Raw genomic sequence first — 21,194 nt, 5'->3', positions numbered from 1 at the left:
CATAACAAATGATGTTTCCTCTTGACATTTACTTTAAGATCAAATTTGATAGAAGGAAGAATTTACACCCACAATATACTAGGCAAGAATTAACATTGGTTTAAGAAATTAATAACCAAACACATTAACACATGTCCACCAGTACATCATCCTCTTATAGGTAACTCTCTGTGATTATACACTGTGAGTGAGCTGTAAGTTGCATTTATAATTTGTAAGATATCAATAGGAACACAGTGGCAGATACACAATAGCATTATTTTCCCTTAAGACATTTCCTAAGGGAAAATAGTGCTGGCAAAACTGATGCAATCTTTCCTCACAGACCACCTTGACCAAATTGAATATACTTGCTTCTCCAGGCAGCATTCTGTAAAGAGCTCCTACCATAACCATTCACATTCTTTAATGTGAATGTGAATTTACTCCATTCATCATACTCCTTCATTTACTCCAGTCCTGACCCTCTTGCTCTAAATGCCACAGTAAATACTGAGCTAAATAAAGTCCATCTTTGGCTAACTGCCAACAAACTCACCCTTAACATTGACAAAACTTTCTATATTCTGTTTGGCAATAAATCCTCTAATCAAATAAATCTCAAAATAAACAATACCCAAATTTGTAACAAATTAGATGGCAAATTCCTTGGCATTCTCATTGACCACAAGCTGAATTTCCAGGGACACATTCTAAATATATCAAAAAAAGTTTCAAAAACTGTGGGCATTCTTTCTAAGATCAGATATTATGTACCACGCCCTGCCCTGGTGACTCTCTATTACTCCCTTATCTATCCTTATCTCAACTATGGTATTTCTGCTTGGGGTTCTACTACCCAAAATCACTTACGTCCTCTAATTACCCAACACAAAGCTGCTATTAGAACAATATCCAACTCTGGCCCCAGACATCACTCGGTACCCCTACTCAAATCTCTGAATATGTTAGATATTAAGTCACTGCACATTCTCTCATGTGTATTATACATATATAAAACGCTAAACTATAATGCCAATCCTGATCTTAAAAGCTTCATAGAAGGTTGTAACAGAACCCATGAGCACCACACCAGAAATAAATACAGTTTTGATATTCCTAGAGTACGTCTTAATCAAACTAGAAATGCTCTGCAAATCAAGGGGCCCAGAATGTGGAATGACCTTCCCAACCATGTTAAATTAAGACTGTACCTCTCTCAACCAGTTTAAGATAAAAACTAAACACTACCTAATAAATTCCTTGTAATCTACCTCACTCCTCTATTGTCAACCCATGTCTGTTATTTTCTTTTTTTTTTTTTTTTTTTTTTTTTAATCAACACTGTTTGTCAACCTATTGTATTTGTGCTGCTTTTTCAGTCATGTTCCCCCTTTTTTTATCTTTATTTGTATTTGTTCTCAACACTTTTTATTCTTTATGCTCAATTAGTATTAAGTTCTAGATATTAATGTTTTTCTTGCCCGAAACGCATTGCGTAATAGTGGCTTTAGGCATTGTATGTACTAGCTCTATCTATATATCAATCCATTAATGTAACATCACTTGTATGTATATACCTTACCTGAATAAACATCTGAATCTGAATCTGAATCTGATGTGTTCGGCCCAAACACTTAACAAAACAATCTATAAAAAACTATCCCACTGACAGCTTACTATTTAGTCAACCACTAAGTTCAAATTCATAAATACTGTAGAGCCAGTAGTTTACACATTACTACTGTGCTTGATCATATTGCCGGCAGCACTGTAACTCAACAGTAGCAGAAACTGACCAGCAACAAACTCAACTGACAACTCTCTACTAATTTTTATAAACTCTTGTTTCTTCTAAATAGATATCCTTGGTCAAAACAGTACCACCACTGAGTCCCTTCTGCCCCTCTTAATTCATATCACTTTTCTTCATCCTTTTGGTCCATCTCTTTATTATCATTGTATGATACCTTCGCTAAGACATTTTCTCTGGCTATATTGAACTTGTCAGATTTTATAATGTTTCTTCTTGGTAGTTCATATTTAATCCTGCTCATTTCCATATTCCTCTCACTTTTACTAGTGGCCCCTTACCTTTAGTTGCCTTATTACAATCCCTTGGGGTCAATTAATTTTTGCAAGCTTCCAAACAGGTATTTGTTACAGTTGTTAGTTCTGAATATTAAAAAAGTTAACCATTTCATATTCATCCTTTGATTATTGGTTACCCTTATTTAGCATTCATTTATGGTTAGCTATGGCAAATTTTACTTTGCTTTTTTTAATTTGTAGTAAATGTTTTTGTTATTTGATATTTGTATAATTTTAATAATTTTATTTCATTCCCTTTGCTATCACATCAAGCCAAGAAATACCATAATGCACTCATATTATCCTTCATTTTAATCAATTTAAATTTCTTCACCAGAGCTGTGGGAGACATGAGGCATCATCACCATGATACACCTGGTTGTGGTTTTGTCTGCTGCAGTTTTTGCACCATCTGACGCTACGCATGCGGTGCACTTCACCACACACTCCTCACCAATACTGTCAGCTATAGCCTTGCCCTTTACCCAGTCATCCATGCCCAGTGTCAAACCCACAGCTGCCTCTGCCACACAAACTACAACTGCCTTCACTCCAACTACATTTTTGATTGCCATTATTCGCTCTCCTGACATAACTTGTCTGCGGTCTAAGGACCTCATATCACTTCTGTGGTCATTACAACAAACAAACAAAAACAACATAGCACTACCCTATACAAATCTGTTGGAACAGGTTTGGAGCGCACACTTGTGGAAGTGCATACATTTAAATTTAATGAAACAATCATTATCAAAACAAACTAAGTATAACAAAGAGTTAATGCAAGTCCACTTAAAGCAGATCAAGCATCTGTCGTGGCTGCAGAGAATTAGTGAACAAAATGAAGCACAAATGTCTGAAGAAACCAAATGGCAAATGTCACTTACAAAGACACCAAAGTATAACAGTAAACTAATACAATGGATTCGTATGTCAACAGAATACACACACACACCACAAGGGCTAAAAGTAAATGGCAAAAATGATGAGAAGATAAAGTATCTGGCTAACTATCATCGAATGTCACAAATACAAGAACCTTCAGTCAATAATAGTTTTGTGCCACAAACACAAAGAAATGAAAATCAATCACTAACCCTCATACAAAGACAAGGGAAACAGTCGTCCATCAAATTTAACCAACAGATATCACAGGCACAAACACCAATAAAAAACAAACATGGAGTACAGAAATACATGTACTCGCAGAAAAACAAACAGAAATCACAGAGACCTTTAGATAAAGACAAGAACATGCCACAAACTTCCACATATATGACCAAGCAGCCCCCAAAGACGAAAATACATATTGGCTTTAGTGCATACATGAATCGACTCAGGTCACCTGTTGACAAACGCACACCAGTCTTACAGATGCCTGTGCAGAAGAACAAGAGGCAGCAAGTGCTGAAGAGAGACTCAAGTCAGTTGCTTTACGATGGTGAATATTATTATGAACTACTACTTTCATAATACATGTTTTTACAGTGAGTTTCTTCTAAATAAGTACTTGGAAATACTATATCTATTAAATATGTTTTACTGTAATGGTTTGACCTACAACAAGTAGTGTAATTATACTGTACTTGTATAGAAAAGGTAACAAAAAGGAGGCCTGGTCGAGGACCGGGCCTCGGGGACGCTAAACGCCGAAATCATCTCAAGATAACCTCAAGATAGACATTAGCATAATAAAAGAGCACAGTTAAATCATGAACATGTTGATGGTATAAAGCAATTGTCTCGCTCGACCTGTTCTTTAAGGGAAAGACGAGAAGTGTATAGATTGATGACCTGGTTTGGCTCAGGAATGTCCTCAGCGTTGGTTAGTCATAAATTAAAAAAATTGTTTAACTTTCCTTATTTTGGCTTGGTTGGTGGACTGGTTTTATTAATATTATTATTATTTGTTAATTGTCACAGATAGTCAACAAATGAAAACTCAGTACTCGCCTCCATCACATTCAAGTATGGGTCAAGAGGCCTCCAGTCTATTCAGCAAAACATTAATCAAGACTCAACCACAAGTGTCAGGGTTAAAAGACTCTCTTCAATTGCCTCTGTTTCACATGGCTTTGGTAAGTGTGACTCAATTGACTTAAGAAGTGCAGAATAAAGAACACTGTTGGATAGTTTTGCTCAGACTCCTATATAAATTATCTATACAGTGGAACCTCGGTTTTTGTATGTCCCTGTTTTTGTATTTTTTGGTTCTCGAACTCAATTTCTTTGAAAAATTTGATTCGGTACTCGTTGTTTGCCTCGATTTTCGGAGTTTGTTTATACAGCTGAGTGGACAGCGCTTCGGACTCATAGTCCTGAGGTTCCGGGTTCGATTCCTGGTGGAGGCGGAAACAAATGGGCAGAGTTTCTTTCACCCTGATGCTCCTGTTACCTAGCAGTAAATAGGGACCTGGGAGTTAGTCAGCTGCTTCCTGGGGGAGTATAACAAAAAGGAGGCCTGGTCGAGGACCGGGACACTAGGACGCTAAGCCCCGAAATCATCTCAAGATAACCTCAAGATACACGTACGGGTCCACCGAGCGCGTGGCGCTTCAGCTTACAGTGTCTTCCGCCTAGTGATGATCGGGCTTGAATTTTTTGTGAAGAATTTCATTGTTTTTGTGCTTTTTTTGATTTCTGAACATAAGTTCTTATTACTGTACAGTATATATCATGCCATGGGTTCCAAGAAAGTCAGTGGTAATGTTCAACCTAAGAAAATAGTTGTGAGGATGGTGATAGAGGAAAAACAAGTGATCATTCGTAGTGAATGAATGTGATGTCTCACTACAGACACGTGGTAAAACATAAGAATAAACAAGTGTCTTAAGACAGATTCTTAGTAAGACAAGCAAGCAGTGAGCCACAACCAGGTCTCAGTGGTATGCCTGCAAAATGTAGGAGAGAGAGCACCCCAGAAATGTCATCACTGCCTGATGTTATAATGGAAGGGGACTCCCCTTTCAAACACTAACACCTCTCCTCCTCACTGTCTTCCATATGCCAACAAGAGTCCTCAATAAAGGTAAGATATACATACTGTACTGTAGAACAAAATATGAGTGGTATTTGGTTTAAAATGTATTTTTAAGTTAATATTTTTTAGTGTGGGGAACGGATTAATTCAATTTACATTATTTCTTGAGGGAAAATTAATTTTGGTTTATGATTTTTTGGTGTACAACGCGTCTCTGGGAACGGATTAGAATCGTAAATGAAGGTACCATTTTAGTATTGAAAGAGGGAAATTAAAAAATATAATGTGAAAATTACTAGCAAAAATGTTGTTTGATTTGTACAAATATTGTGGGGTACGTAAGTATGTTGAAGATCAAGTAGGTTTGTGGTGAATTGTTTGTTTGTTTGGTGTGAGAACACCAAACATTGAGTGTGACTTACATATTGTAGTTACTGTATATTGATGCAAGCAGTAGTGCCAGACCTCACTAGTACCTGAAACACATTTCTATTTTTACAGAATAATTGCTATGGCAGAGCATGCAAGAATGCTGAGAGCAAGTGGCAATATATCCACCATGCAAGGATAAATGTAAAGCAGCAGCAACCTATTATTAACATGGATCACAGGCATGCCGCTAACTCCAATACTGTTAACCATGTCAGTAGGGCAAGTATCGCCTTTGGTGATACTAAACACATCTTGAAAAAAAAATTTAATGTTCATCAGAGCAATAATGTTGCCTTTGATATAGATCATAATATGCACAACACTAGTAACAGTGATCCTATAAGCAACTGTTATGTGCTTTCAGTGTTTAACAGTAGTATTTATATCCCCATTAATGATGTAGAAAAAGCAAATGTTAGAAGTACAAGATTACTTGATGGTATATGTGCTAAAAGCTTCAACAAAGCTTGCATTTTTAGACTCAGAATTTGTATTGGATCCATGAAAGATTATGCACTCACAAGCACTACTGCAGCAAAAGTCAGTGATAGGACTATAGAGAGAGACAGCAGAACTAGTAGCAGCAGCAGCATCGGTCTTCGCCATATTAGGAGCAGCTACCCCAGTAGCACCTTTGGCATTAGCAATAGTAGTAACGTTTTTAACAGCAACAAGGCTGCAACCAGCAGAAATACTGAAAAAATAAGTAGCAGTACTTTGGTGCAAAGTAAAAGTAGTACAAATATTTTTGACATTGATAGGAAGCAAAAGAATAAGAGAAGAATTGGTAAATGTGGACGGGTGCGTCGAGGTCATGGATATAGACGTCTTGATCATAGGCGAAAGAATCAAGGTCAAGAACAAAGACAGGAGCAACTTGACAGGGATCTGTCACTGTGGATAGACAGAAAACAAGTTAAGATATTTAGTGGTAAGTCTCTAGAGTATTTATTTAGTTTTATATGGATCTAACCTTTTTGAAATATGGTGTCCATGCAAAAGATTTGTCATTTACAGTACAGTATAATAGGTATGAGCATGAGAAAATTGATGCATGTCACATGACAGTGAGGATAAACTGTATAAGACAGGAGACTAAGAAGATAAAATTACTAACTTGCAAAATCAGCATGTGCAAAATACCTAAACAGTATAGTAGTGTTAATAGTTTTTCTTTTGCTGCAGTAAGGATAAGTGGGGTTGGATTTTTTCATAGAGCAGTACTATACTAACTTTTGGATGATTGATTTACCAGTGAGGCTGTCATTAAGTTCGGTACCCCTGGTGTACTTTATAACATGAAAGCAACTACACTATAACTCGCATACTGTTTATCGGTATTTTTTAATATACAGTAGTCTTCTCTGAATTCAATGCATTTGTTGTTGAGTGTCCTTGTTCAAACTCACTATGGCAGCTTTATAGAAGTGTTCTGGCTGTTCATGAGACCACCCCTCAGTAGCAGCCTTGAGCTCATCATTATGCTGGAAGTAGCTCCCTCGGAGGTGAGACGTCAGATGTATAAACACATAATTACCTACATCACTGTACTCTATTAAGACTAAATCTAAGTAGAACATGAAATTGTCAGCTCTCTTGAAACCACACAATTTATTGACTGACATATTGTCATGAAGCATTCTCTGTTGTTTGTCTGTGATGATGTCAAGCATTTTATGCATTTGGCTAGCATAGTAATCACTGGTAATCATTGTTTTTTGGGAGGAGCTCTTTGTGGCTCTCTGAAGCTACTATCACTGATAGTATACCATCTGTCAGGTTACATCAGCCACGGAATTCTGTTGGCCTGCCGGGCATCAGCACCAGAACCTGGCCCCCCCACACAGAGGTGCAGGGAGCGGTGGCATTTAGGGCATTTATTTATTTTTCCACCATCGGGGAAGCTGTCAGAAAGTCAGCAAAAAAAACAAACCACTGCTGGCCTCAATAGAAACTGCAGTCTCAAGAACCACCACAAGAACTCTTCCCAACAATGTAAACTAATGATTGAAATCTCTTCAAACTAGTGTCAGCTTATTCACCCCACCTCCCTCACTTGTTTGAGGGGAGGATGGAGACAGCCTATGGTCAGCTGGCTACTCCACCCTCAGTTCTCAAGTAGATGTAACCAAACCCCTCAACAACCTGGAGAGAGGGTGTTGGGGAACTACTGGGGCGCATCCAGAAATTGGCACTTCATTACATTCAATGCTGGTTTTCTATGGGGAGCTCCCTGTGGCTTCCTGAAGCTAACTACCCTCTGAGAAGGAAAACAAATGGGAGTCTACTTGAGATGGAGGAGCTCCACAGGAAACAAGACAAAGAAAACACACCCAGACGAGACACATGACTCAAAGCCACACAAGGGCGCTGGTGCCCAGGCACATGAATAAGATACAGGGCTCCCAGAACCCTGTATGATCCCCAAAACCTCCACATTCGAGTGAATAGGTTATTTATATAGACAGGGAACATTACTGGCACTAGTAATGAAATTTGAGGCTACACAAATGACATTCCTTCAGTCTATTTCATTGCTCTTTTCACTGCTCTCATCCATCTATTGGTTTCAGGAACTGTTTTCATCCAAAACATTCTGTTGTGTGGGATTTTATGAAAAACTTTTTAAAGTCCAAATATATGCAATCTGCCCAGCCATCTCTTTCCTGAAAATTCTCAATGGCCCTGTCATAAAAATTAAGTAAATTTAAAAGCATTGCCTTTCATTTCAAAAGTAAACTGCCTATTATTATGTTTGCTCTTTTGAAGTATTCCATTCATTTAGTTTTGTTACTTTTCCTGGTGATTTTGCTACCACACGAGTCAGTTATACTGGTTTTGCTTTCATGGCTCTTCTCAGTCACCTTTTTACAGATTGGCACCGTTTCTCCTTTTCCAAATGTCAGCAAGGTTTCCTCTATGCTAAGATACCTGAAAATAATTTGTAGTGGGTTGCTAAGTTTGAGTACATTTCCTCAGGATCCATGATGAAATTTAATCTGGCCTACTGATTTGTTTCTGCCTAAATCCTAATGGAATTTTTGTATATTATCTCTACACTCTTCTAGGTGCTCTATGTTATTCTCTTAAAGTGTGTAGTGTGTCTAGTGGCGCAAAAACCCTTAATTCATACAAACGCATTTTGAAACTATTAATTTAAAGTTTGCACATTTCATTCTTTCTTTGCACATATTCACCATGAAAGTGTTTCCAGATTTCAGGCTTTGGATATAATCCTATATCCAGTACTGCAAATGCAATTTAGTTTTAATAAATTATAAATTTATGGGAGAGGCTGTGTGCTGTCTTACAATGTCTTCCATACTTTAAGTTTCATGTCTTCTCCCTTTTCATTACTGTATAGTGTTTTGGGTTTGTTTGCATTTTATATGTTTGTGTACTTGTATGTTTAGTAGTCTTGTCTTACGTGTGTTTTTTGTCATGTGTAAAACACTGTGATACCTCTTCCTTATATATGTAATCTGACAAGAGTGTGTAACAACAGGTTACATGATGGAGATATATGCCATCCACAATGGCCGGGTTCTGCCTTACATCCTTGACCCTAACTTTGAGAAGCAGCTTCCAGTCATCCCATTTGAGGTAGGTTAATTAAGAGCTGGCCTCCTGCTTTGTGGTGTCTTCAACACTTAATTGTTTCTTCATGTCTCATCTCACCCACAGTATTTTTGTTTTATATATTTTTCCTTCCATATCATTTTGTTAACTTCTCTTCTAATTTGTAAGCATGATTTTATGTCTTGTTTTAATGCTTTTGTTTTCCTGTTTTGTCTCCCTGCTGGCCTAACTTTTTCCAGCTTCGTCTTGTGCTTGACAAGGTACGGGCTCCAATGCAGGGGCCGCATACTCCAGGATTGCTCTTACATTTGTGGTATACAAGGTTCTGAATGATTCCTTACACAGGTTCCTGAAGGCAGTTCTGATGTTAGCCAGTCTCGCATAAGCCGCAGATGTTATTCTTTGTATGTGGGGCTTCAGGAGACTGGTTTGGCATGATATCAACTCCTAGATCTTTGTCTCTGTCCGTTTTATGAAGTACTTCATCTCCCATTCTGTATCCTGTGTCTGGCCTCCTGTTTCTTCCGTTATTCGAAATGCTCGTAACTGGAGCCGCTCGCCACTCGAGGTTCCACTGTATATATATTAGTTGACAAAAAGAAACGAGAAACCAGTACAGTATAATGTAAGAATTAATAACAAAGTGTAAATATTTAAAACAAAATTCTTCAAGCTACGTTTTGAACATGACAGTATACTTTCGGAAAAGTTATTGAAAGATTGTGTTTTACTCTTCATATAATTGTTCTTCATATAGTTCTTAATTTTGATTTTGGTTCACAGTGTACAGCATACTCAGAGGCACTTGTATCAGTTATTGAGAAAAACTAGGGGAGGTGAGGGCCGGCATCTCTTCCACACGATGCATCCTTGCCTCAGCAACTGCACCTCACATCCCTCCATTTGGCTTCAGGTGGAAAATGTGAACTTCACATGGCGTGCTGGCAGCAAGAGGTACTACTATACCTTTGATCGCCTTTACTCTCAGGATGAGGAGGTGCTGGAGGTGCCAGTCTTGTCTCTGCCAACCCATGGCACAGTTCCCAGAAAGTCTAAAGGTAAAAATAAAGCCTTTTGTAATTCTTGCATGTTACAGTTCCAGCCTATAGGCACCAGATGTGTTAACTATTACAATTTTTCAATGACTAGTAAAAATATAAACAGGAAAACTTACTTTTTACTGCACATGTGAAGGGAAATTCTGTTGGGTATCTTGGAGAATTATTAAATAATTGTTGTGTTTAGTCATTACAAACAAGATTTGTGTGCACGTCTATATGCATGTACATGTTTGTATGTTTACCCATAAATATGTTCATATGTGTATGTGCATATATCAATATAATGATGATAATAATAATAATGAGAAAATCCACTGGACCTGTGAGGTGACGCGAACCCGCGACCATCTTTTTTTTTCCACAGACGTGGCCACACATTTACAATGCTAACCAGCATATATACATTTTCTTCTGTCCTCCATGGACAAGGTTAGAGATCTGTTAAACATATAGTACAGTGTTTTGTTGAACAATCAAACACAGAAGGTGATTGCAGTGCTTATAAAATTCTAATCTAACCTACATACAGAAATACATAAATACACACCAAGGCATTGCCAGCCGCATACTCTACCACTGTACCATTTCTGACCTATTAAAGTCATACAACCAGAACAAATCCACAAGGGCCGTGATGAGGATTCGAACCTGCGTCCGGGAGCATCCCAGACACTGCCTTAATCGACTGAGCTACGACAGGGTTAAAAAGGGTTGAAACCGGTTTTCAACCGGTTTAAAAAAAAAGGTTTTTAAAAAAGTTTTTTTAACCCTGTCGTAGCTCAGTCGATTAAGGCAGTGTCTGGGATGCTCCCGGACGCAGGTTCGAATCCTCGTTACGGCCCTTGTGGATTTGTTCATTTGATGCATCACGTTATTGTGATCTCTGTGTGTCATACAACCAGATTTCTACTGAAATCACAGGAAGGCTGGAGGCCCCTCCTGAACCCAATTTAAGTTTTACGTATGACCAACAAGCACTCGGGTGAAGAGCATATGTAAAACTTTTGCCTTTTGCCCAATTGCTTCGGGGTCATACGTAAAACATGGGCTGGCTTCAGGAGGCCTCTAGACTTCCTGTGATTTCAGGAGAAATCCAGTTGTATGACTTTTAACAAGTCCTGGTGATACAGTGGTAGAGCATGTGGCTGGCAATGCCTTGGTCGTGGGTTCACTCGCCTCACAGCCCCAGTAGATTTTCTCATTGATGTATATCACGTTAGTGTGATTTTCTGTGTGTATAATAATTATAATAATAATAATAATAATAATAATAATAATAATAATAATAATAAAGGTGAAGGAAAGAAGATGAGTCACAATAATGTGGCTAAAGATATGATGACCAAACTACACATCAGAAGACGGAGAAACAACGATGAAGAAATTTCACTAATACCTTTCGTCCTCTTGATGTAAAGTTCGCCTTTTAACACTTTCGCTCACCCCGCGCGCCACCCCTCAACTGTGCGATATGGGACCCAGGGTGTCACGGGAGCGCGCGTAAATTCTGAAAAGTGTATACTCTCTTTAACTTTGTCACCTTAATTCTCGTCCTACGAGATTAAATTTTGTATCATTGTGTTCGCAATAGATTTCTCTACAGCACTAAATGCATATAAACTCCAAAAGCCCGGCTAATTACCCGCAGCAAACAGAGAAAGTGTGAACGAGTTACCCAGGAGCCCGCAAACGCGATAAAATGTTTTCACTATTTTCACTCTGGTCACCTCACTTTTCGTCCTAGGTCTTTCATTTTGGTCTCAATGGGTTCGCAATAGAATTCTCTAGAGGAACATTAGCATATAAAATAAAAAACCTGGTCACGCTCCAACCGCCAACGAGTTGAAGACGGGCTACGCGATAGCCGCGAGTGAGCGCTCAGACGCCTTCCAGCTAGACTCCCAATTCCCGCCCTTTTCAAGCGTTTTTTTCGCAATTTTATTCCTAGAAGGGCCTTGTTCATGATCACTATCCATCGTGGAGTAAGCGTGGATAGTTTCTAAAGCCGCAGTAAGAAATATAGCCACGGAAAATAGCCGAAATGTTCACACGTTTGAGATGCGAGGGGAGGCGACATTGGTCACAACAGTGGAGCTAAAACAATGGGCCTACGGAGTGTGCCAAGCCGCCTGAGGGCCACGAGGCTCAACAAAGAAAATGGGAAGACATCGGCGCACATTTTAAAACCAGTCCCAAAAAAATCGGATAAAAACCTGAGTTTTGGCAATTATTTGAATTGGATGACGCAATGCTGTGTCATCCCCGGTATTACCGACAGTAAACGGATGACGCAATGCTGCGTCATGCCCGGGCGAAAGTGTTAACAAACTAACACTCTGCAATCTGGTTCACACTGCTCCCCCTGCTTCTAATGCTGCTGGTGTCGTCTGTATTTCCTGTTCGTCTTGTCTCTCCAAAACATTGGTATAACTGGCCATACACTAAATGACAGACTTAACTTTTAAACTGTGCAACACTGCATATGAAGTTTTGAGTAACTGACGCAAAAGTGCACAGCACTGCATATGAAGTTTTGGAGTGCTACACAAGATTTAAATGGCCCGCGGATACAAGGGGTTCGCATCACCTTCCTCAGGACTCTTATAAACAGGCACCATTTTTTTTTTTTAAATCATGGGCAACATTCCTAGGTGTGAGGGCCTCAGTACTGAGTGAGCCACCAAGGCTGGCGCACTCAGCATGAGCTCACAGCACTGCTGTTCAGCTTGTGACCACAGCATCGCCTAAAAATGTCAAAATATATATGTAACTGCTATTATTTAGCGATGATAGTATTGCAGAAGACCCCAGACTGTGATAAAAATGACCAGAATTCTGATAATAGCAGGATTGTGGTGATAATTTGCACTGTGCATAGTATGGTGGGAGGAGTAATCTTGGTGAGGGAGGGAGGTAGCGTCGTCTGCTATGTGTGGTGACCTCTGTTATTGTCTGGGCTCATCTTACCAGCTTAGTGGTTCGTTATGGTGAACACAAATGTAGATACTGTACTTATATATAACGTGTGTGTACAGTATATAGCGTAATAACAGTAAAAGGAGTATGTTGGAAGGAGCCATTTTGGTGAGGGAGATGGTGTCATCTTCTGGCTGGTGTGTGACTTCACATGCTGTGTAGGATTGCCACTATGCTTTCTTAAGCTACTAAGGGGTCCTGAGGAGATTTAAACCCCTGTGCGCAAGAAAAAAAAATTCTAAAAAATTATTTCGTCTTCTAAAAATGTTAGTGTTCCCTGAGCACGGGAAAAAAAAAATTGTAGGTGACATATTTTGGCTGCAACAGGCCGAGGAAGTGGCAAAATGTGGGCGTTGACAGAGCTGTCGTCAGAGGCGGTCAGCGTCACCTGAGCTGACAGGTGGGAGTTGCCACAAAGATATTATTACCTAATTATTTCAATGTCTCTTATTTATTTTTTCTTAGTTTTTTGCAGTACAGTAATGTTATTCAATAGTGTGTAGTGTGATAGATTTATATAATAAAAGGGGTGAATCATCGCTATACTCAAAAGTATGGTGTTCATATTAGTGGTTCAATTATTATGTTCATAAAACAATAAGCAAATAGTTTTACTGTTATTACACTCTATACACAGGTTATTTCTCCTTCACTGTGATCTAATTGAGTCCAGCTAGGTCCCACTATACACTGTATTTGTACTACTATACCTATTTAATATGGTATATTTTTTCTTGTTTCTGTAGACAGAGGTGAAGGAATGGGTTTTTATGAATGGGTTCTAAAAAAATGTCCATTCTTCATTTGAATGAAATGTTTACAAACTTTGCAGTGTTCTCTGTGAAAATCAAGTGTACTGGAAATGCTTCTGGTATTGCCACCTTTGGTATTGGTCTTCTTATCCAGACACGGCTTGGCAAGCCACTACCAGGAACTCCCCTTAGACTCAAGTTACGCAAGGATTGTACTCAGCTTGGTGAGTTGACTGCGTTTTTATAGTGTTTGATAGTATAGGTTGTAGTAGCTTATTACTTAGTTCACTAATAATACCCTCCAGAGATGGAGAAATACTAAAGACATTGTTCACAACTTTTGTTAGGCCAAAGCTAGAATATGCAGCGGTTGTGTGGTGCCCATATCTTAAGAAGCACATCAACAAACTGGAAAAGATGCAAAGACATGTCACTAAGTGGCTCCCAGAACTGAAGGGCAAGAGCTAGCAGGAGAGGTTAGAGGTATTAAATATGCCAAAACTAGAAGACAGAAGAAAAAGAGGTGATATGATCACTACGTACAAATTAGTAACAGGAATTGATAAAATCGATAGGGAAGATTTCCTGAAACCTGGAACTTCAAGAACAAGAGGTCATAGATTTAAACTAGCTAAACACAGATGCCGAAGAAATATAAGAAAATTCACTTTCGCAAACAGAGTGGTAGACGGTTGGAACAAATTAAGTGAGAAGGTGGTGGAGCCTAAAACCATCAGTAGTTTCAAAGCGTTATATGACAATGAGTGCTGGGTAGACGGGACACCACGAGCGTAGCTCTCATCCTGTAACTACACTTAGGTATGTTGACCAGACCACACACTTGAAGGTGAAGGAACGACGACGTTTCAGTCCGTCCTGGACCATTCTCAAGTCGTTTGTCGACTTGAGAATGGTCCAGAACGGACCAAAACGTCGTCGTCCCTTCACCTTCTAGTGTGTGGTCTGGTCAACATACTGTAGCCACGTTATTGTGACTCGTCGCCTGCATACACTTAGGTAATTACATACATTTATATTTCTCCTGCTTTGATAGGGTAAGATAGCTGTGTATGTAAGATAGAAACTAGTGTGTTGTTAAGCACTTAACCACTGAAGGTGATTAAGATGCTTTTACAAGCTCAGGGGGACCTGAGCTTTTACACGCTCAGGGGACTATGTATAAAAATTCTTTATGCAATAAGCTTGTAAAAGCCTTTTTCTGAATACTGTTAAGTTATTCTGCAGCTGCTAGAGATATACTGATATACTGTCCATTAACCAGATCAAGCAACAGCGGGTAAGATAAACATACAGTACCATTGCTACTGGGCCTAAAGTGCCTTAGCAAGACTGCATTGGGTGTGCTTTGGAGACACTGGAATGATTAATTCAGCCAAGTAAATGGGTATTTGAAGGATTTCATATAAAATTATAAAGTATAAAGAGCTTACCATTGATAGGCATTTGTGTGATATCTATGGATCTGTTATTTTGGGTTTAGAAACACGTTTATTATTGTCTAATAACTTCCAAACATCTTGTGTAGAGATACTTTTGGCCCTGTGGCATTGGTACGAAGACCGTTGGTATTTGGACAATGATTTAATGTTTGTTGTTTTGACTCCATACTTCAGGACATGGATTTGAAATGAAACAATGCCTATGATGTTAAAATGTAAACTTTCAGCTTTAATTTGAGGATATTTACATCTTTGTCAGGTAAACAGTGTATGAATTACAATCTTTTTAGAAACTGCCCCAGCAGATGCTTCTAAGGTAAAATTAAACATAGTTTAGACAAGTTACTTACTAACCTTTATCTTGTGACTTGTAGGACCTTTACTCCTGCATTGTTAGAGATCAGCATTGACTTCACAAATTACTTGCCCAACTGATAAATATGCTATTGCTTACATTTTGTTTGAACAGAATTTGATACATAATACCTTCAGTAGGCCCTGATCCTGAGTGTGATCAAAAGTGTGAGAATGGAGGAGTTTGTGACGAAGGTCAGCGGTGCCTGTGTCGTGAAGGTTATATGGGGCAGTACTGCAACACTGCCCTCTGCTACCCCCAGTGTATGAATGGTGGCACGTGCACCATGCCAGGCCGCTGCTCCTGCCCTCCTGGCTTCCAGGGTCGCCACTGTGAAGGAGGTGAGAAAGATTTTAAAATATCCTCCGCAAGTAATTGTTACTTGGTATTTCAGCAAAGATTTTACAATTCTCTGTAGTCTTTTTGTTTGGTTAACCTTTCAGTACATAAACTTATGTTTCTCCTAGCATTACCATCCTAGTGAAAATGGTATTTTGGTGAGCATACCATGGCACGAACTGAAGCATGCAGCAGGAAGACTGAGAACTTCAGCACCCATCACCTTAGAAGGCATTCAAATAGAATCGTAGCACAATAATTTGTCAACCACCTTTACATGGTTACATGTAAAGGTGTACATAACTTATAATAACTGCTGTATGCATTTATTTATTTCATACCAATTGAGACATTCAATGGAGAATTCCTTCTCTAATAATCTAAATATCTGTCTAAGCTGTGTATTTACTTAGGTAATTACTGTACATGACTTAGACAAATATTTAGATTATTATAGAAGGAATTCTTCATTGAAAGTCATCTTTGGTATGAGGAAAATCCATGCATACAGCAGTTATTATAAGACAGGTCAATTCTGTAACTGCATTTTTAATTTTGTTTAGTCTTTCATTTATATATAAAAAAAAACATGTCCAGTGCACCCTCCCAAATCCAGAACTTCCTATAGCTGATCCCTGTAACCCTTAAACTGCACAAATTGTATATATACAATTTGAGTAAATGTTGCTGAACTGCACACGTCGTATATATACAATTGAGGGTGCCGTGCACGATTTAAGTGTCCCGCCGAGTAAAGGGGGCACCCATACGCTAGTCAGGGGTGATAGTAAGCAGACACCATTTTGGAAAAAATCCAGCATAGGCTGCCATATTGAGGGGACTTCAGTTACCCAAGAGACACCATACTGAGTGTCTAAACTAGAAAACTAGAAGAACTCTGAATATACAGAGTTCCTATATTTCTCAGAGTTCCTCAGTGGCTTCCTGTATCTAACTGACCACAGAGAAACAAAACTACATGGGGCTCACCAGGGGCAGAGAACAGAAGCCAGTAACCTCCAGAGATGGGGGAGTCAACGCTGGGTAACCATACCCAATGTCACACAAGCCCAATGCAGACTCATCACACTGACAAGATATCGTGCTACCAGCACCTTGTTGGAATGCCAAAATCCTGCACCAAAATATCAGCCCAAGATATGTTAGAAAAACAGCAAAGACACAAACTTCCAACATCATGTGCCTGAGGGATAGATCGCTTGCTGGCTGAATTTAACCAGTGCACTGCGCCCTTGTTAAATATGACAGCCCCATGGTGTTCACAACAAAAATTTTCTGAAAACTATTGTGTTTTCTTTTGACATTGTTAATTAGTATCCAGGAAGTGAACACCTGTTGAAGATTTCGAGGATAGATGTCCTCGTGGCCCGGTCTCTGTACAGGCGTTCTGGTTGCTGGTCTGATCCATAGGCTGTTTGAGGTGGCTTGTTTGTCTGCTCAAAGAAGGAGAATTCTGCATATGAAGAAACCATTTCTAAAGGAAAGCAGGAAGCTCCTTTACTCTTCATCCAGAAGTGAAAGCCAACAAAAGCAAGGCCTTATAAAACAGATCCCCGACTGAAAGAATGACAGAGAACCCAGCGACGAAAAGAAAAACTAGAACCCAATCCAGAAATTAAGAAGGTTTAGAAGATGAGTGAGCTGGCTGGAGGTGAAAAAGGCACACGACAACTTGTAAAATGGCCCCAACAAAGTGTCAATACTGAATGCCAACAAAAATGGCTCAGCTATTGCCAAATGATGCGGAGCAGCAGTATTGGGCATAATACCTATTAACAAAGAGCCAAAACAAAAAAAGAAAAGACAACTGGAGCTGAAACCGTAGACAAGCGCCTAAGTGACAGAAATAGGCAGAGACCAGTAAGAGATCTCATACATTCACAGAGATAAAAAGATGCAAATGCGAAGCCAAAAAGTCTGCCACCAGTGGACGGTAGTGGTAAACCAAACTTAAATTGTCCAGACATGAAGATTAGAGGAGTGCCTGGAACCATCGAGGAATGTCATCAGACCAAACCACTGAAAGAGGTGGAACCTCAGAAAAGTGTTTGGGTTTGGACAACAAGCCAAAAGGGCCAGAAACCACAGCTAAGCTGGCCACCAAGGAGCTAGTAGGATCATCCTACCAGTAAATGTCTCCAGCCAGGACAGCACAAGGAGCAGCAGGTGAATTGGATGGAAGAGATACAGGAACTCCCAATGACTTCAGTCAAACCAAAAAGGCATCCACAGCAAGAGACTCATGACCAGGAATGTGGCCACATGGGACAGAAGCTGCCAGTTCCATGTGAATGCAAAGAGGCCCACTGGAGGGCAGCCAAATGCCCTTAGCCTGAAAAGATGAGTCATATACCATCCACTCTGTGGAAATGGAACAGCAGTGAGAGACCGTCCACAAGAACATTCGGGACATGCCCACACGTGAACTGTCCTGAGCCAAACCCTGAAAGTCCTGAAAATGAACCACTCGGAATCCAGCCCCACAGAGGAAGAAACCGAATCACTCTTTACCAATTCAGACAGTGAATCATCAGGGAGCAGTAGAATTGGAGCCAAAGCAAAGGGCCCGAAGGCAGACAAATGAATCACGGTGCATGCCACATGGCAACGAACTCACAGACCATGCTGTGGCCTGTGCGGAAAAGAACTTGTCTGACAACCTTGAGAAGTATGATGAGCATTAGTTATAAAGCATCATCCCAAGGCTGAGGTGTTCATAAAACTGTTGAGCACCTGGAGATAAGGGTGCCATGATACTGAACCCCAGAAATCTTGAAGAGGAAACTGGTGAACCAGAAACCATTAAAGGGCCAATGGAGCCCGCATTTGACTCTCTCTGCAGTGGTGAAAAGGTCAAAACTGGAGAAATTGGTACATAGCTTGTTGTCAAATGCTGCCCGTGGGTTAAACCACACAAAGTTCAGGTTCCTGCAGAGCTTCTTGAGCAACTGCAGTGAAACCCAGGGTCTCCAAGACCAGCTGGAGTCACAGATCCAAGCGAAGCAGTGCTGCCTGCGGCAAGGAAATGGACAATGACTGGGGAATCCCAGACAAGGTCCAACTAGGTTTAAGCCTGTGACAGAACCAACTGGGATTTAAGCCAGATGACTAGGATCATGAACCTGGCCAGCTGGGAAAGAACCAGATCCCTGGCTTGCTGACATGTAGACTGACTGGGAGCCCAAACCAGCCAGTCATCAAGGTAGCCCAAGATGTGGACCCCTAGCAACCAAAGATGAGGCACCACAACCCATGTCTACCTTGGGAAAATCAGGACCTGAAGGCTAGGTGATGACAAAGAGCACTAGCGAATGTGTTCACACCAGGTGCTTGTGGGGGGGTGTAACTAGCGGGGCAATGACCTAATTACTGTGTTCCTGAGTGAGTGGACCATGTGTTAGCCTCTGGCTCTTGGTAGTCTTTTTATGACTCACAAAGGCCTGGTGTGATATGCTGTATATGGAACTATCCAGGCAGTAACTACTGGGAGTCACTGAGGGAGCTCTCTCAGAAAGGTAAGTGACTGAATCTCATTTTGTAATGCATAATTATTATCTATAGGCACACAAAACCATTACTGTACGTGTATTTACATATTATGAGTATAAATATTTATAAACATTTATTTAAAACTTTATATCGTGATATTTACTTTCTCAGGAATCTGCCAAAACAAGTGTCAGAATGGAGGAAAATGTGTACAGAAGGATACCTGTGACTGTCGCAGAGGTTACTATGGTAACCGGTGTGAGTTTAGTAAGTACACTCGTTACTTATACTGTATTTTATTGAGTAAATTGCTGATTCATGAAGTTAGTATGTGTAAGTGAGTTGTAAGAGTAAGTAAAGTGCAATTCACTTCATGTTAATATGGTGCCAGAGAATTACTTAATGTGAAGGGTGTACAATAGTAAATTAAAATAATCATGGTACAGATAGAAAACAGAATCTTGGGAGGGCAACATAGAATATAGTATGGAAGGAAGGGTTCAGAGAGGGTTACAGAACTTTGTGATGTGGCCACCTCCTGATGGGAACTCCCAGGAGGGAGTAAGGTGTCGGGTTATAGTTTGTGAATTTTGTACTCTAATGTGTGTGCAACTAACACAAAGTTATAACTATTGTGAGTAATATGTAAAACAATGTGTGAGGAGTCCTTATCACTGCTCCTATGGATTTTCTCAATGATATATCACCATAATGTGATTTCTCTGTGTATTGAAAAAGGGGGCGTCAGAGGTAGAATTACTGAACGACAGAGTCAGAGTGCATGGGAGGGGGGGGGGAATGGTGTGAAACCCTGGTTTGGCTTCAGTGGAAGCCTCAGGAATCCTCTAAGGTGTAGTAGTACCACAGGTTGCAATTCTTTTGACCATGTTGTGGCGTAGTCATCTAGAGCGCATAGGTTCGAATCCTCGTCACAGCTCTTGTGGATTTGTTCAAGTATTAGTGAGCTTTCAGAGCCAAAATTATATATTTAAGGTTTTTATTTCTGCCTGGAAAGTTGAAATTTAAAAAAAAAAGATTTCAGGTTAATTATCATCATGAAGTGCCATTAGTAGCCCCAAATTTTACATTAAAATATTAACACATAAATACTATATACTCATTGCTCAATTCTAAATTAATTTATACTGTACAGTGTAAAATTGTTTTGTCCACTACCTATTCATGGTGTTTGCAAAAACATGCAAATGAGACTGAATGTTGGAATATTTGTAAATATGCTAATCTGATATATCTTAGAAAAAATATATACCAGGTACAAGTCAACACATTTTAATTCAACAATAATCTCCAGGTAAATGTGTTATCCCTTGTGTCAATGGTGGTCGCTGCCGTGATGTCAACAAATGTCGATGTCCACTTGGTTTTACTGGTGATCATTGTGAAGTAGTATTGAGTCAAGATGTCAAGGCAACATCCATATCACGTTGCAGTAGACGCTGTCGTCATGGTACTTGCAAGAAATCAACATGTTACTGCCACGAAGGTTACACAGGTCGCTGGTGCCGAAGGCGTAAGTATTGGCATGGAGTATTTTTGTGTTTGCTATAGTTTTGAATCTTTGCAACAAGATGGTTGATTATTTTGGTGCAGATATAGGCTATATTCTCCAAGTTCATAATAAGCAACTATAAATGCCTTTGCTAAGGCAAGCCTTTGAGG

General features: G+C 39.7%; 1 protein-coding gene across 6 annotated transcripts in view; it reads left to right on the top strand.

Moving 5' to 3' along the window:
- LOC123758250 (uncharacterized) overlaps positions 1 to 21,194 on the top strand; it is a 32,710-nt gene that overhangs the window by 3,930 nt on the left and 7,586 nt on the right. For 5 of the 6 annotated variants that reach the window (XR_011228066.1, XM_069322514.1, XM_069322510.1 and 2 more), the window contains exons 2-10: positions 2,408 to 3,511; positions 3,994 to 4,148; positions 5,552 to 6,413; positions 8,988 to 9,085; positions 9,975 to 10,119; positions 13,931 to 14,074; positions 15,803 to 16,006; positions 19,686 to 19,781; positions 20,827 to 21,045. Coding sequence is in view for 5 of the 6 variants with exons in the window: in XM_069322514.1 (XP_069178615.1) it covers positions 2,437 to 3,511; positions 3,994 to 4,148; positions 5,552 to 6,413; positions 8,988 to 9,085; positions 9,975 to 10,119; positions 13,931 to 14,074; positions 15,803 to 16,006; positions 19,686 to 19,781; positions 20,827 to 21,045 (2,998 nt within the window). In the remaining variant the exon portion in view is untranslated. The remainder of the gene's footprint in view (positions 1 to 2,407; positions 3,512 to 3,993; positions 4,149 to 5,551; positions 6,414 to 8,987; positions 9,086 to 9,974; positions 10,120 to 13,930; positions 14,075 to 15,802; positions 16,007 to 19,685; positions 19,782 to 20,826; positions 21,046 to 21,194) is intronic. The other variant, XM_069322515.1, reaches the window with a different exon arrangement.

The sequence above is a fragment of the Procambarus clarkii genome, chromosome 11 (genome assembly GCF_040958095.1).
Source record: "Procambarus clarkii isolate CNS0578487 chromosome 11, FALCON_Pclarkii_2.0, whole genome shotgun sequence".
NCBI classification, from domain to species: Eukaryota; Metazoa; Arthropoda; class Malacostraca; order Decapoda; family Cambaridae; genus Procambarus; species Procambarus clarkii.
This window is presented reverse-complemented; position numbering and strand designations above follow the sequence as displayed.